Source organism: Anarrhichthys ocellatus, unplaced genomic scaffold (assembly GCF_004355925.1).
Source record: "Anarrhichthys ocellatus isolate YVR2014 unplaced genomic scaffold, GSC_Weel_1.0 scaffold149, whole genome shotgun sequence".
Taxonomy (NCBI): Eukaryota; Metazoa; Chordata; class Actinopteri; order Perciformes; family Anarhichadidae; genus Anarrhichthys; species Anarrhichthys ocellatus.
Genome location: NW_022280179.1, coordinates 159,321 through 172,115, shown reverse-complemented (window position 1 = coordinate 172,115; position 12,795 = coordinate 159,321). Strand labels below are relative to the sequence as shown.

At 39.2% G+C, this 12,795-nt stretch overlaps 3 protein-coding genes across 3 annotated transcripts in view; 2 read left to right on the top strand and 1 right to left on the bottom strand.

Moving 5' to 3' along the window:
• The first annotated feature begins 1,465 nt into the window (after window positions 1–1,465).
• sebox (SEBOX homeobox) lies at window positions 1,466–3,927 on the top strand. The gene is made up of 3 exons (XM_031877794.1): window positions 1,466–1,571; window positions 2,114–2,331; window positions 3,166–3,927. Exons 1-3 carry the CDS (start codon window positions 1,466–1,468, stop codon window positions 3,865–3,867), a joined length of 1,026 nt encoding a protein of 341 aa, XP_031733654.1. The 3' UTR covers window positions 3,868–3,927.
• Window positions 3,928–6,494: 2,567 nt separating this feature from the next.
• On the bottom strand, window positions 6,495–9,684 carry vma12 (vacuolar ATPase assembly factor VMA12). The gene is made up of 6 exons (XM_031877791.1): window positions 9,266–9,684; window positions 8,952–9,025; window positions 8,559–8,648; window positions 8,338–8,380; window positions 8,105–8,217; window positions 6,495–7,192 (listed from the first exon to the last, which is right to left on the bottom strand). Exons 1-6 carry the CDS (start codon window positions 9,450–9,452, stop codon window positions 7,097–7,099), a joined length of 603 nt encoding a protein of 200 aa, XP_031733651.1. The 5' UTR covers window positions 9,453–9,684; the 3' UTR covers window positions 6,495–7,096.
• Window positions 9,685–10,354: 670 nt separating this feature from the next.
• Window positions 10,355–12,795, top strand: part of poldip2 (polymerase (DNA-directed), delta interacting protein 2) — a 12,962-nt gene continuing 10,521 nt past the window's right edge. The window contains exon 1 of the mRNA XM_031877800.1: window positions 10,355–10,556. Coding sequence (XP_031733660.1) covers window positions 10,378–10,556 — 179 coding nt within the window. The 5' untranslated portion in view covers window positions 10,355–10,377. The remainder of the gene's footprint in view (window positions 10,557–12,795) is intronic.

Here is a 12,795-nt window from a genome sequence, read left to right as displayed (position 1 = left end):
TATAGTAAAATATATTTAACATCCGAAAACACTATATATACAGTATATGTATATATAATTGAATATATATATATATATATATATAAACAATATCTTTAAATAAAAATGTATAACAACGGATTGTTATAAAATAACTATATATTTCTATATATATAATTATATTTATATTATATAATAGCATTAATAATTATATGTCTATTCTTTTTTTAAATATTTTTTATATTATAATTAAATTATATCCTTTAAAATATATAAATACAAAATGATATATATATATATATATATATATATATATATATATATATATATATACAGTATATATATATATATCACATTTTGTATTTTTTATTTATTTATAATTTATTATATTTGATTAACAATATTTGAAGTTTTAATTTATTTAATTTTATGTAAGAAGTAAATGATTCTCATTGTTGTAAATTCTATTTAGTTGTCAGAGGTTATGATTTTGGAGGTGAACTCGATGGATTTTGGTCTTCGTACAAACCTGTTACCTTTAGACTGAATTAAGATCAGACACGGCTTATATTTAGAAGATGGATGGATAGAGAGAGACGGACGGACGGATTGTTTTCTACATCTGGTTTCGTGAATGCATCTTAACAGTAGAAGAAGAAGATCTCTCCATGCAAAGATGATTGAAGTTTTCAGAATCTAGTTATTATTTCACTGCTGACCTGTTTTCACTCCAGCGGATTAAATCTGACCTACTTTGAAACTTTTGTGGAAATATTCGATGGCTATTATCTCAACATGTAAACGTTTGGTGAGTCCGACAGACACGTTTGTTTCAAAAATTATATATTTAAAATACAAATGTGGGTCATTATATCAATACGTGCACATTCGGCTCCTTTTTATTCCGACTGATTCTTAACTTCAGTATTTGGTCGAATTGATTAAAAAAAAATTTTTTATTTCCAAAGAATTTCCCAAATTAAATGAGGCACATTGTCAGATAAGGTTTCATCATTTATCGGCTAATTAATTATCTAAATATATGATAATATATTTCTGGAATGCTGCATCTGTTATTATAACAATACACATCTTTAGATACCACAAACCCCCAAAAACTCTTCATAACCAGGCTGATCATAACAAATAATGCAGTGCAGCATGAAAACAAGGTTCTCAGAGGTGAACAACACCTGGATCCTGGATCTGATGGGTGGTGGTGTGGGTGGTGTCCCCTGATGTGGTGGTGGGTGATGGTGTGGTGTGGTGGTGTGGGTGGTGTCCCCTGATGTGGTGGTGGGTGATGGTGTGGGTGGTGTCCCCTGATGTGGTGGTGGTGTGGTGGGTGATGGTGTGGTGTGGTGGTGTGGGTGGTGTCCCCTGATGTGGTGGTGTGTGGTGATGGTGTGGTGTGGTGGTGTGGGTGGTGTCCCCTGATGCTGGTATAAGAGGCGGTCACTCCTCCAGAGAGACTCTTCAGTGAGTGATGGCTCTGTTCATGGACTCAGACTTCTCCTTACTGAAGCAGAACCAGAGCAGAGACATGATGGATTTTAAAGCCTTATTTGAAGAAGAACCGGATCACTGCAAAGGTAAGAATCTCATTTAGATTCCATGTTTGGCTTCCACTCGAGAAACCACAGCACATGAAAATCATTTAAATAACTGAAATAATTTGAATAATTTGAAGTAACTTTGAATAATATGACACGTTTAATGGAAAAATAGGGCAGTTACAAAAATCACAGCCGAAATTACGCAGGCAAATTATTATCTAAATGAAATTTAAAAAAAATTTAAAACAACTGCGTATGAGAATATAAGGCCTACACGAAAAAAAATATTAAAAATCATGCAAATTGCCCCAAAGATGTATCTGTAAAATCAAAAATCGAACTTTTTTTTCGGTGTAAGTTTTTTTTTATACCCCATAGCTTATGATTTAATGTATTCATTAATCGCACTCACAACTCACTGCGTTTCCATCCTGAACAATTACATTTAAATATTTAAATATTTTTCTCTCCCTCGCTGTTAATGTCTGTTATTTCATATTGATTTATTTATTATTAATGTTATTATTTTATATCTAAATGTTGTTTGTGTCACCTCCTTTGATTGGTGTTATTATAAGAAGCCCGCAGTGAGAGCGCGGTGTCCTCTCCGGACCCGGACAGAGCCGTCACCGTCACCGCCGGTCTGATGGAGGGCCAGAGGAAGAGGAAGAGGACCATCTTCAGCCGAGCACAGCTGTCCGAGCTGGAGCGAGCCTTCGCCGTGACCCCGTACCCGGACATCACGCTGAGGGAGAGGCTGGCCGCGCACACACACCTGCCCGAGAGCAAGATACAGGTGAGTCTCTTTATCAGTGTTGTCATTTATTATATGAACACAATCCATCAATGTTTTTGATGAGAAAAACTTACTTACTGATCCAGGTATTACATTTGAATAGGGGCGGTCCCACAAACAGTATTTAAAGTCACTGTGAGGAACTTTTATCTGGTCCTGAACCAGTCTCAGTTTAGTTAGTCCTGGTCCTCTATATGAACCAGTCTCAGTGTAGTCCTGGTCCTCTATCAGACCTCCATCAGTAAAGAGACCATCAGAGAGAAGATGGTCTGTTTCTATAGAGTTATTCTTAAAGCTCGTCATCGGAGCCACCGGGTCGGATTCTGGTGAAACCAGATGACATCATGCAGGTTCACCAGAAACTCCTTCAGCTCAGACTCCAGCAGAGACCGGTCCACCGTGGACAGACCCAGATCCTCCAGCAGAGACTGGTCCACCGTGGACAGACCCAGATCCTCCAGCAGAGACCGGTCCACCGTGGACAGACATAGATCCGGCTTCACCTGCAGCCTCGGACCTGCAGACGGAGCTCTGGATGGAGGAGGAGAGCTCAGCTCCCGGCGGCAGCAGCAGCGTCTCCTCCTCCTCCTCCTCCTCCTCCAGGAGCAGAGCTTCTCCTCTCTGGGAACCCTTCCCTCTGGACCCGCAGGAGGGAAGGGAGGCACGGGAGAACCAGAACCAGAACTAAGAGGGGCAGACTGTCAGACCCTGCTGCAGTAAAATGAGAGGTTTTCTAAAGGGAGTCTGGAGCTCAGAGACACTACCACTTTAGTCCACAGGGACCGCCAAAACCAACTCCAAATGATGACAGGAATATCTTTTTGTTTTCCACAGGTGTGGTTCCAAAACAGAAGAGCCAGAAGTATCAAGACCGTGAGGCTCCCCAAGTCCACCAAGCCCCTGGGAGGTAGAGGGGTTGTTGATCCCTCCCCTGGTCCTGTGACCGCTGCTTTCCTTTCCTCCACCACCCTGGCGGACATATTCAGACCGGAGCAGAACCACTCCTGCGAAGACGTCCCGCAAATCTACTCCGACTGGATCCAAATCTACAGCAACCCTGTGTCATCGCCGCCAACTTCCTCATCCCTCCAGCCCACGCCGGGCTCCTCAAAACCCTCGGAGCCTCGTCTCTGGGAGGAGGACCACCACCACCAGCACCACCAGCGGCAGCACCTGGGACCGGCGCTCCCCGGGTTCCTTCCTGGTTCCTTCCCTCAGCCCGGCAGCAGGCAGCCTCACCACTCGGCCTCCGCCCGGTCCTACCAGGCTTTCAGGAACTTTAAACCCCAGAGTTCAGTGGCTCATTCTGGGGCTCATCAGGCCATGTACGGAGGCGGTGTTGGCGCTGCAGGTGGAGGTGGAGGTCACACCTCTGTAGACCAGGTGGTTCCTTCCCACCCTCAGCAGGTGTACTGGGAGGTGGCTCAGGGCCAGGGACACCATCACCACCCGCAAATGGGACCACAGACCTCCATGGGCTACATCTCAGACCTGATCTACAACGCTGCTATCGTCACCAACTTCCTGGAGTTCTGATCACCAACAGGGAACTATCAATACTTCTATAGACTCCTTTATATTCTCCTGTGTCAACATCTGTCAACATCTGTCCTGTGTGGTACCAGAGCGGACTGTTCCTCAAACTTCTGTTCTCCAGTTGTTGCTGGTTTGTCTTTTTGTGTGTTCCTGTCATGTTTTAAATATGTTCCTCATATCTCTGGCTCAGTTTCCACAACAAGTATTTCTGATTTTAGGGTGAACTGTCCCTTTAAGATCAGCAGGTGAGCAGAATTACAACACAGTGACTTTACCTCAAACATCAAATATATGAAGAGGTAAAACACAGAAAGAAATGTTTTGATAAACATCAAATGTAATGAATTGATTGTAGAGTAAGTTATGGTTTATTATTTACTGTTTTAAATTAGACTTAAACATTTAAATAGAAACAAACAGAAAAAGTAAATAATTTTGTCTTGTTTGAAAAGTCTAATTTAGTTTAAAGATTTTAGTCGACTTTATCTGCTGTTCATTTACAGCAATATTGCAGCTTTAAAAAGTAAATTACTGACTTCTGTTGAAATTGCACATTTTATTCCTTTGATGTTGAGGAAGAAACCACCGCAGGAGGTGTTTATTATTTTAAAATGATTACAATAGATAATGTGTTGTTACGCCCGGATAAATGTGCAGTGTTGTATTACCTAATCTGACTTGTGTGCAATGTGAGATTCTTTTTATTTATTTTATTTAAAAAGTTACCATTAAGCTAATTTGCATCCGTGGTCTTTTGGGATTCCAGAACAAAGAGAAGAAACAGAATAAAAACACAAAGTACAAGAACAAATACAAGACACACAACACAAAGATAAACACAAATGTTTGCCGGATGAAACTGAATCTCTCGTTGTGAAAACTGAGCCAGAGAATGTGTAAAATATGTGGAGACTCGTTCGTGTTTCTCGTCTCGTTTTTGGTGTTTTTCTCTGAATAAATAGGACGAAGTGAAGGATTCATAACGGACACGATGAGCTCCTCTCCTTGTTTTTCCTGCTGTAAACTGGACAAACCGCGGCAGGTTTTAATGCTTTACGTCCCCGCGAGTATTATCTTTCAAAACATCCTGATTAAAATGATTCCTTTGCGGTAAGATACCATGACAGAAATAATCAAAATATATTCCTAATACTGTAAGTATCAGAAAATGAAAAAATAAGAAGTAAATTAAAGCTCAGGGTCTATCAGCTTACAGCCTCTGTAATTCAGCCTGGATTTAAGTTTTGAAATATTACATGAGCGGTATAATACAGAGGCAAATATGACAGAGATCTCTGCATATCATAATCATCTTTAATACCGAATAATCTTTCAGTAAACCTTTAATCCGGGTGTCAAATCTCAGATCTTAGGAAGATACTTTTTTTTTTTGTATTCCAGATGTAGTTACATATTTTTAATCTTTCCTCTGATATGAAGAGGACGGGATAGTTTACAACAGAATACATAAATAATATGAGTTCCTCTGTGGAGGAGGGATCAGAGGAAACAGATCCAGCGTGTCGTATATAAGACAACGTGGTGTTGTTGTTCCGTCAGTCTTCACGTCACGTTCAAGTAATCGTTTGTTTTTGTGTCTCTCTGAGAGGAATCATTAGCACATCTGTCAGGTGGAGCTGCATGAGAATAGAATTCAACAACAGTATTTAATATCTGGTGTCACAGCTGGTGGGTTATTGAGTCAAAACAAAGGGCAAAATAAAACTTCACTAAATAGCTCAGCTCAAGAGGGGTTTTCCAGAGCTTTCAGCCTTAACTCACGGTCATCATCTGTGGAGTTTGCTCTACTGAGAACTTTTTTCGCTCAGTTTCAGTAAAAGGAAGTATAACTAATATTATACTGATGCAAAACATCAAACTGTATCAAATCTTACAGGATAAAGGTGGTGCTATTATACATTTTGTTTACAGTCAATAGATTAACCACGATATATCTTATTCAACGTTTCTCCTTCAGAGACTACACCCGACTAAGTGACATATTTTATTGATATTTCATCTTATATTTAATGCATAAGAGTAACAGGACAGAACTGATAAAATAACCCAAATAGTAGATACTTAGTGATAGATAGTAGATGCGTAATAAAAACACAATCACTGCAGGAAGTTTGTGTTAAACGGGTCAATTTGAACACTTTTAATACAATTATCTTTCTGAATTATGTAGTGTTTGTATTTATAACGGTCGTACATAATTAGTTTTTAATTATGTGTGATTAATTAATTAAATTTTAAATCTTTGGCAAATTCAGCGTTTCCTTCTCCCTTGACGCTCGGCCATCGTTCTATTCGCTCTCTGGTTGTTTGACCTTCGTACTTTTGTGTTGCAGGATGTTCTGCAGAGAGAAAACTCTCAGAATATTAACTAAAGCCAGAGATGTAGGTTTCAAACTTGGATGTCTTGGATGTCTTCAAGTTTGTTTTCGACATCACTCATTTGAGTTTTGTTCCTCTAGTGTTAGGATTTGGGGGAGAGTTGTTCATGTTTATTAATATTTATGGATCAGACTAGAGGAACAAAATGGATGAATTTTGAAAATGGACGAGGTTCTCTGTTCGTCATGTAATTTGTTGACAATAACAAAAATATAGAAGACAATCCGTTCAACATTTATACATCTACATTTATTGGACATTTTAACTCACAAACAAAAAACAGTAACTTGCAGATTTCCCATTCCAACATCAGAGCGTCCTCTAAAGTATTTCCATTTTCCTTCATCAACATGAAATGTGCTTTATGGGGAAGTTAACACCAAACTGTATGAATCAGCTCCAGTTAGTGTCGATGATCTTATTGAACACAAACACATCAGAGAAGACAATGGAAGGAATTGTACTCACATGAACATAGAAAATAACTATAAATAAAGGAGCTGTAGCTCCTTTAACCACAAGGTTGGCGGTTCGATTCCCCAACTCCTACTGTCCGTGTGTCTTTGAGCGAGACATTGAAGTTCCTCCACAGATGTTTCATGTGTTTAGTAAATGACCAATGAAAGTAAATTTGTGGAACGTCGGATAAAACAGAAGTACTTTTACAAAAGGACAGATATTCACCCATTTTGAACCAATTTGTTCTCTTGTAATGTTCCAGCTTCCCTTCAGCATCGATTTGTGAATTCTCAGAATCTTCACTCAGAAATTCCACCAACTTTCCCGAGAAATTAAAAGTTAAAACGTCTTGGTTCTCTTAGCGTAGCCGCTACGGTTCCCCCAGTTCGCCCTCCATGGTCCGGACCAGCACGTACAGCTCGGCGAGCCCGACCACAGACGCTACGATCACAGCCGATATTACTCGCTGGAAAACAAGACACAGTAACGAACAGAAAAGACAAAGTTTGGTAACTTTTAGGTGAAAACAAACATGTGCGAAGTGCCAACTAGTGTCTCGGTGTCCTGGTTCGGACGCATTGGGTGAGAGTTAATTTCCGGTATTTTTGTTGTAATTTTCTTTGGCGATTGCCATCGAAATGTAAGTAATATTAATTTATACACATCAAAGGATCTACGTGTCAAATGTCATGAATATATATGGTCATTTACATGTCTAAATACTATAGGAAAGTAACGATCTAAAACTCTAAAAAGAGTCTCTGTATTTTCACAGCACTGCTACTACAAGTTAGCATATGAGTGTGTTTTTAAATTACGTTCTCAGATGTGTTGACAGCATTGATGGTAATTTTGGCGACCCCGGAAAACAAATTGAAACCCCCGAAAAACCATCAGCGCCCGGTGTTCACAACGCAGATAGAAGTTAGTCTGAACCAAGACAAGGGCGGCACACGGCTAATTCAACGTCGTTAGCATCCTTTTACCGACTCTGGTAAAGGCAAAGCTAAAGTTAATAAATAAAATGATATTCAGTTAGAAAGGTAAGAAGTTAAACTTCAGTTCAACACCATTAAATCAACTGAAAACATTACACGATCATTTATACCAGTATTTTAGGTGGAATGTTAGCTTAAAAACTGTCCGGACCAGGACAGAGATGCTATGTGTGTAGCATTCAAGGATAATTTATTGTCATTATGCAACACAGAGATGCACAAAGAAATGCAGTCGTAGCAAAACAAGACAAACAAAACAAAAACAGGAGTACGTTATTTTAAATTTGCATCCGGAGGAACGTAAACAGCAGCAACACAAACGACAACATGGCCGACATCTGAACATGTAAATGGTGTTGTTTGGTTAACCGTTCTCTTACCGCCCCGGTGTCTGTGAACAGGTACTGACTCCCCATGTACGAGCACGCAAAAGCAGCAACCACCGTGACCAGGAAGTTGAACACGGTCGCCACCACCGCTTTGACCGACCGCACTGGAGAGAGAGAAGAAGTTCATTATAAATATATATAATTCAGCCTCTGATTGCTGCCATGGTGGTTATATAATAAGCATTGAAACTGTAATGAGATATTAAAAACGGTACCACTCTCACCTTCACGTCCAAAATCTGCTAATGTTCCATTTCGGCTGATTGTCTGAAGACAAAGAAAAACATTCATCAATAAAATATGTGCAAATCTACAAAAATCAGTACAAAAGTACGTGACAAGATCTCTATATTTATATTTAGACATATGTTATACTACTGTAAAATCTCAAAGCATGAGATCACACCTTGATGAAGATATTTTTAATGTACACATAAAAACATACCTGATTGTTGACATTCCGTGTGATTCTGCTGTATTCCTCGTTGGCTAGTCTGGCTTTGATTCTCTCAAGACGTGCGACTAGCTGGGGGTTCTGAGGGAGGAAAGTAAACAGTTTACGCTCCGCCTCGTTTCCTACATGCTGTGAATGCAACAAAACATTCATTCATTCATTCATTCATTCATTCATGTATTCATGTATTCATGTATGTATGTATGTATGTATTCATGTATGTATGTATGTATTCATGTATGTATGTATTCATGTATGTATGTATGTATGTATGTATGTATGTATGTAGGTATGTAGGTAGGTAGGTAGGTAGGTAGGTACGTACGTACATACATACATACATACATACATACATACATACACACACAAACTGGTTTCACTTACTCTGGGAGGCTTCACAATCTCAGGTAGGTGCAGCGAGCAGTCCTCCAACAGCTCATGCAGGTAGAAAGGATGACCTGGAGGAAGAGAACAGCCAAAGTAATACACATTATATTAAGTTTATTAATGGCATGGCTTCTAGTATTAATTACTTTTATTGCAGAACATCACGTCAGGAAGACAGAGTATGTATTTTATATATGTAATAAAAAAAGGTAATAAGAGTTGTCCTATAAAAAGGTCCAAAATACCCAAACACATTGTCCAACTGACTCATTCATAAAACAGCAGCATTACTACATTTTTGCACACGTTACCATTCTCCTGGAGGTATTTCTTCAGAGTCCTCACTGTACTGAAGGACATCATTGCTGGCTCCGGTTTTCCGAGAGTCTCCTCCAGTTCTTCTCGCAATCTTTCGGGCAGACATGAGTCCGTCTTCTCCAACAGCTCCGTCACCTTATTTCTGAATGTATCCCCGACGATAATAAATGCGGAAGCCATGGTTTTAAATCCGACTGACTCCAAACCCGGAAGTATGATTTCTTAAGCGATGCAGCTGTCTAGATAAAAAATAATAATTTGAGGTGTAAGCGTAGATATGATGATAGGAAATTGAGCCAAAACTATCCGAAACTGTTTTAGTTGTTATAAAATGGTATAAAGCTCGGCATTTAACGACTAAAAACAGCTAGTGAAGGATCTTTGTTGCAGCCGAGGCGGCCGCCATGTTGTTTATCATGTGACATGATGACGTATTCGGTCATGTGACGACATGCGTGACTTTTTATTATTATTGGGCTTTTTTTTAAATAATCAAATTTATTTTATAATCTTTGTAAACTCATTATATTTAAATAATATATGTATAATATAATATAATACAAATAATGTTGATTCCACATTCAACTCAAATGTTGCTCACTAACGGTACACTCACGCGCGAGCTCTTTTTGGTGCGTTCAAGGCCTCCAAAACACAGTGTAAGAGTATTTTTTAACAGGCTTTACGTGCGAAAAACATATGGCGATAAAGCGCTTTAGTGTGAAACAAAATTCGTTTTTGCAACCTTTTTTTCACTTAATTTCTAAATTATGAATAATTACAACTGACGTCCACGCTTGTAAGATCCGTTAAAAAACGTTAATTTGCCATATATTCAAGTTTAATGGGTTGTTGCTCACTTTTAATCAGATTAATTAAAACTTAATTGCTAAATAATAATAATGAAAGCAAGCTAAATAGCTCCAATTTTGTTGGATCATATCGTGGTGTTAAAAATCAGAGAAATTCAAGTTTAGCAAATAGTGCTCGTAAATACAACTCTCTCAATCGCTCCCTTAAGGCAGCATAATTACATCATTACGCTGTAAATACGTGTAACGTTACGTGAGCGTGCCCTGCTGCCTGCTCTCCGGCTGTTGTAAAGATGGCGGCCTGTGCGTTACGCCGAGGCTTGCTGAGCACCGTCAGTAAATACAACAAGAAGCACACACACAGAATACTGAGCGTCATTGACGGCAGCAGTGGGTCCGAGGTGTTCAGACCGCGGGTTCAATGCCGGACCTGCGCTCTGCCCGTCCAACAGAGGCGGTTCATGACGTCACGGTAAGCGACTGTGAAAATGCTAACATGCTAACGACTTTAGCTAACTACGTACTACGTTGTCCTCTGCTGTTAGCTTGCTGTTAGCTAGCTGTTAGCTAGCTGTTTGTTAGCTGCTTAGCTAGCTAGCTATACAGCTAGCCAGCATGGCTTTGAGCAACATCTGATCTGACAGCCTCCAAATCTGCGTTAAATCACTCACCATGGTGGATGTTTATTCATGATTAGGCATGTTTAAGAAACATTAGTCTTAGTGACATTATAATCTGTTTAGGTCGTTCTGTAAATTATCTAACATACTGGTGTTTGTGTCTTATCTAACAGTGATTATGTGCATTGTTTATTGGACGGATTGTTTGATAAATGTTGTAGTATTTCATCACTTATTTATTAAATATAACTTGTAGTTTTTGTTTGATTAAAAACCCTAACATTTTACTGTTTTATGGATTACATTACATTCACCATTAGATAATAATCATAATAATAATGTTGTTTACAATGCACATTTCATACAGACTATGTAGCTCAAAGTGCTGTACATTTTAAAATACAATTATGTCATACTTAATATACAAAAGAGTTAATTGCATTATGCTTACTGATCTACATCTCTGAATTTAATAGAAATGTTTGTGATTCAAACTTGTGCTGAACTCATGAATCTTTTTTTATAGTTGATCAATAATAATCAACTGTTTATCACTGAGTTTATAATCAACTTAATCGATTACAGTCATGGATGTGGTTGAGGTTGTAGGAATTGTAATCTCCCTGTAATCAGAATCTAACAATAATTAGCCTCGGATTAAACAAATCAAATGTGCTTCCATAGCAATGTGACGGCAGTATAAAGACTTTAGTGACATGGTGAGCAGCATGTTGACTCTACTTGGTGATGTAGTCATTTACTCAGTGCAGATAGAAACATGTGGCTCTCTGTGTTTAGAAATAGTTACAAGAAATCTGTTCGTACCACGACTGAAAGCGAGCGGCAGAGTTTATTTGTAAAACCTAATAAAACATAAACTCTGTGAGAGGAAGTACAGGTGGGTGGAATACCAGCGGTGAGTCGGCCTCAGCTCGTATCTCTCACTAGTTTATGAAAACCTTTCATTGTGTCCTCACATCTCCGGTCTCATTTAGCCGACCTTTCCCCCGCATGATGACGGCTCTGTGGCTCCACTCCTGTGTGCTGAAGCAGAACGGTGAAGTCCAACTGTTCCCCCGCTTATTGGCAGGAGAGTTGTTGACCAGAGTTCAGGCTGGTTGCAGGGTTTGAGAAAGGTTGTCTATATTTAGATCTGATTATTGACATTTCTCAGATGGTTTCAGAAGCAACAGAAGTAAATGTGTTCAAAGAGCTGCTGAGGCCTCCTCGTACATGTACAGTGAAAACATCTGGATATTTCTGGGGATTTTTGTGCTGCATTCACATTGAATCATGCAAACCAGATATCGTGTTAGTGGACCAATGCTCCACCAATGGCATTTAAAAAGACTACAGCTAGCAGAAACATGAGCGTAAAGAGCATGCGATTGCAAATATTTGTTAGAAACCTAATTTACAAATGATAATTATTGGCGAAACTACAATATATGAAATATAAATGTCTCCCTTTTGGTTGCTGAATGTCCTGAACATCTACAGAGCAGATGTATATTCTGTAGCAGACACAAGAAAGCAATTTGATTTCTGCTGTAAACCACATAAAAAAATCAGGTTACCTCAGGTTGTTATTATTCTCACAACAACCTCAAACCAACCTACAGTGATGTTTAATCCCACTGTCCATATATCCACCTCATTAATCCCCCACTCTTCATCTCTGTGGGGAAGATTAGCTTTGCACAAGTATGCGTGTTATTTATTTTAAGTGACCAGCTGTTGTTGGCGTGTGTGTGTTGTTGTGAGTCTGCAGGCGAGGGCGTAGAGATTAGAGTGATCTTCCTCTTTGTTGACATCGGACAAGTCAAGGCGTTTTATTCAATCTTGTCAAAGTTGTGATTGAGATTACGGCTGACGTGGGAGGAGAGATTCTCCATAGAAGCTTCTTCACAACTGTTGGATTTTACTAGTCGAGGCTCCTCAGGGATTTCTAAACACTAATATGTCCCAATAGGAAGTTGTTTTGATCTCCATCTACATGTTTTGTATACAGATCTGGGTTGTTTTTTTAGGGCGGCAACCTCTGGTGTCTTAAAGCTGCATTCTCTCTAGTGTCCACCAGGGGGCGACTCC

What these genes read in the sequence shown, in the direction of transcription:
- sebox (XM_031877794.1), top strand. Translation starts at nt 1,466, where the DNA reads ATGGCTCTGTTCATGGACTCAGACTTCTCCTTACTGAAGCAGAACCAG. An exon ending in AGAACCGGATCACTGCAAAG is followed by an intron (nt 1,572 to 2,113) that starts GTAAGAATCTCA and finishes TGTTATTATAAG; the next exon opens with AAGCCCGCAGTGAGAGCGCG. An exon ending in TGCCCGAGAGCAAGATACAG is followed by an intron (nt 2,332 to 3,165) that starts GTGAGTCTCTTT and finishes TGTTTTCCACAG; the next exon opens with GTGTGGTTCCAAAACAGAAG.
- vma12 (XM_031877791.1), bottom strand. Translation starts at nt 9,452, where the DNA reads ATGGCTTCCGCATTTATTATCGTCGGGGATACATTCAGAAATAAGGTG. An exon ending in AGCAGATTTTGGACGTGAAG is followed by an intron (nt 8,218 to 8,337) that starts GTGAGAGTGGTA and finishes CTCTCTCTCCAG; the next exon opens with TGCGGTCGGTCAAAGCGGTG. An exon ending in TGTTCACAGACACCGGGGCG is followed by an intron (nt 7,193 to 8,104) that starts GTAAGAGAACGG and finishes CTTGTTTTCCAG; the next exon opens with CGAGTAATATCGGCTGTGAT.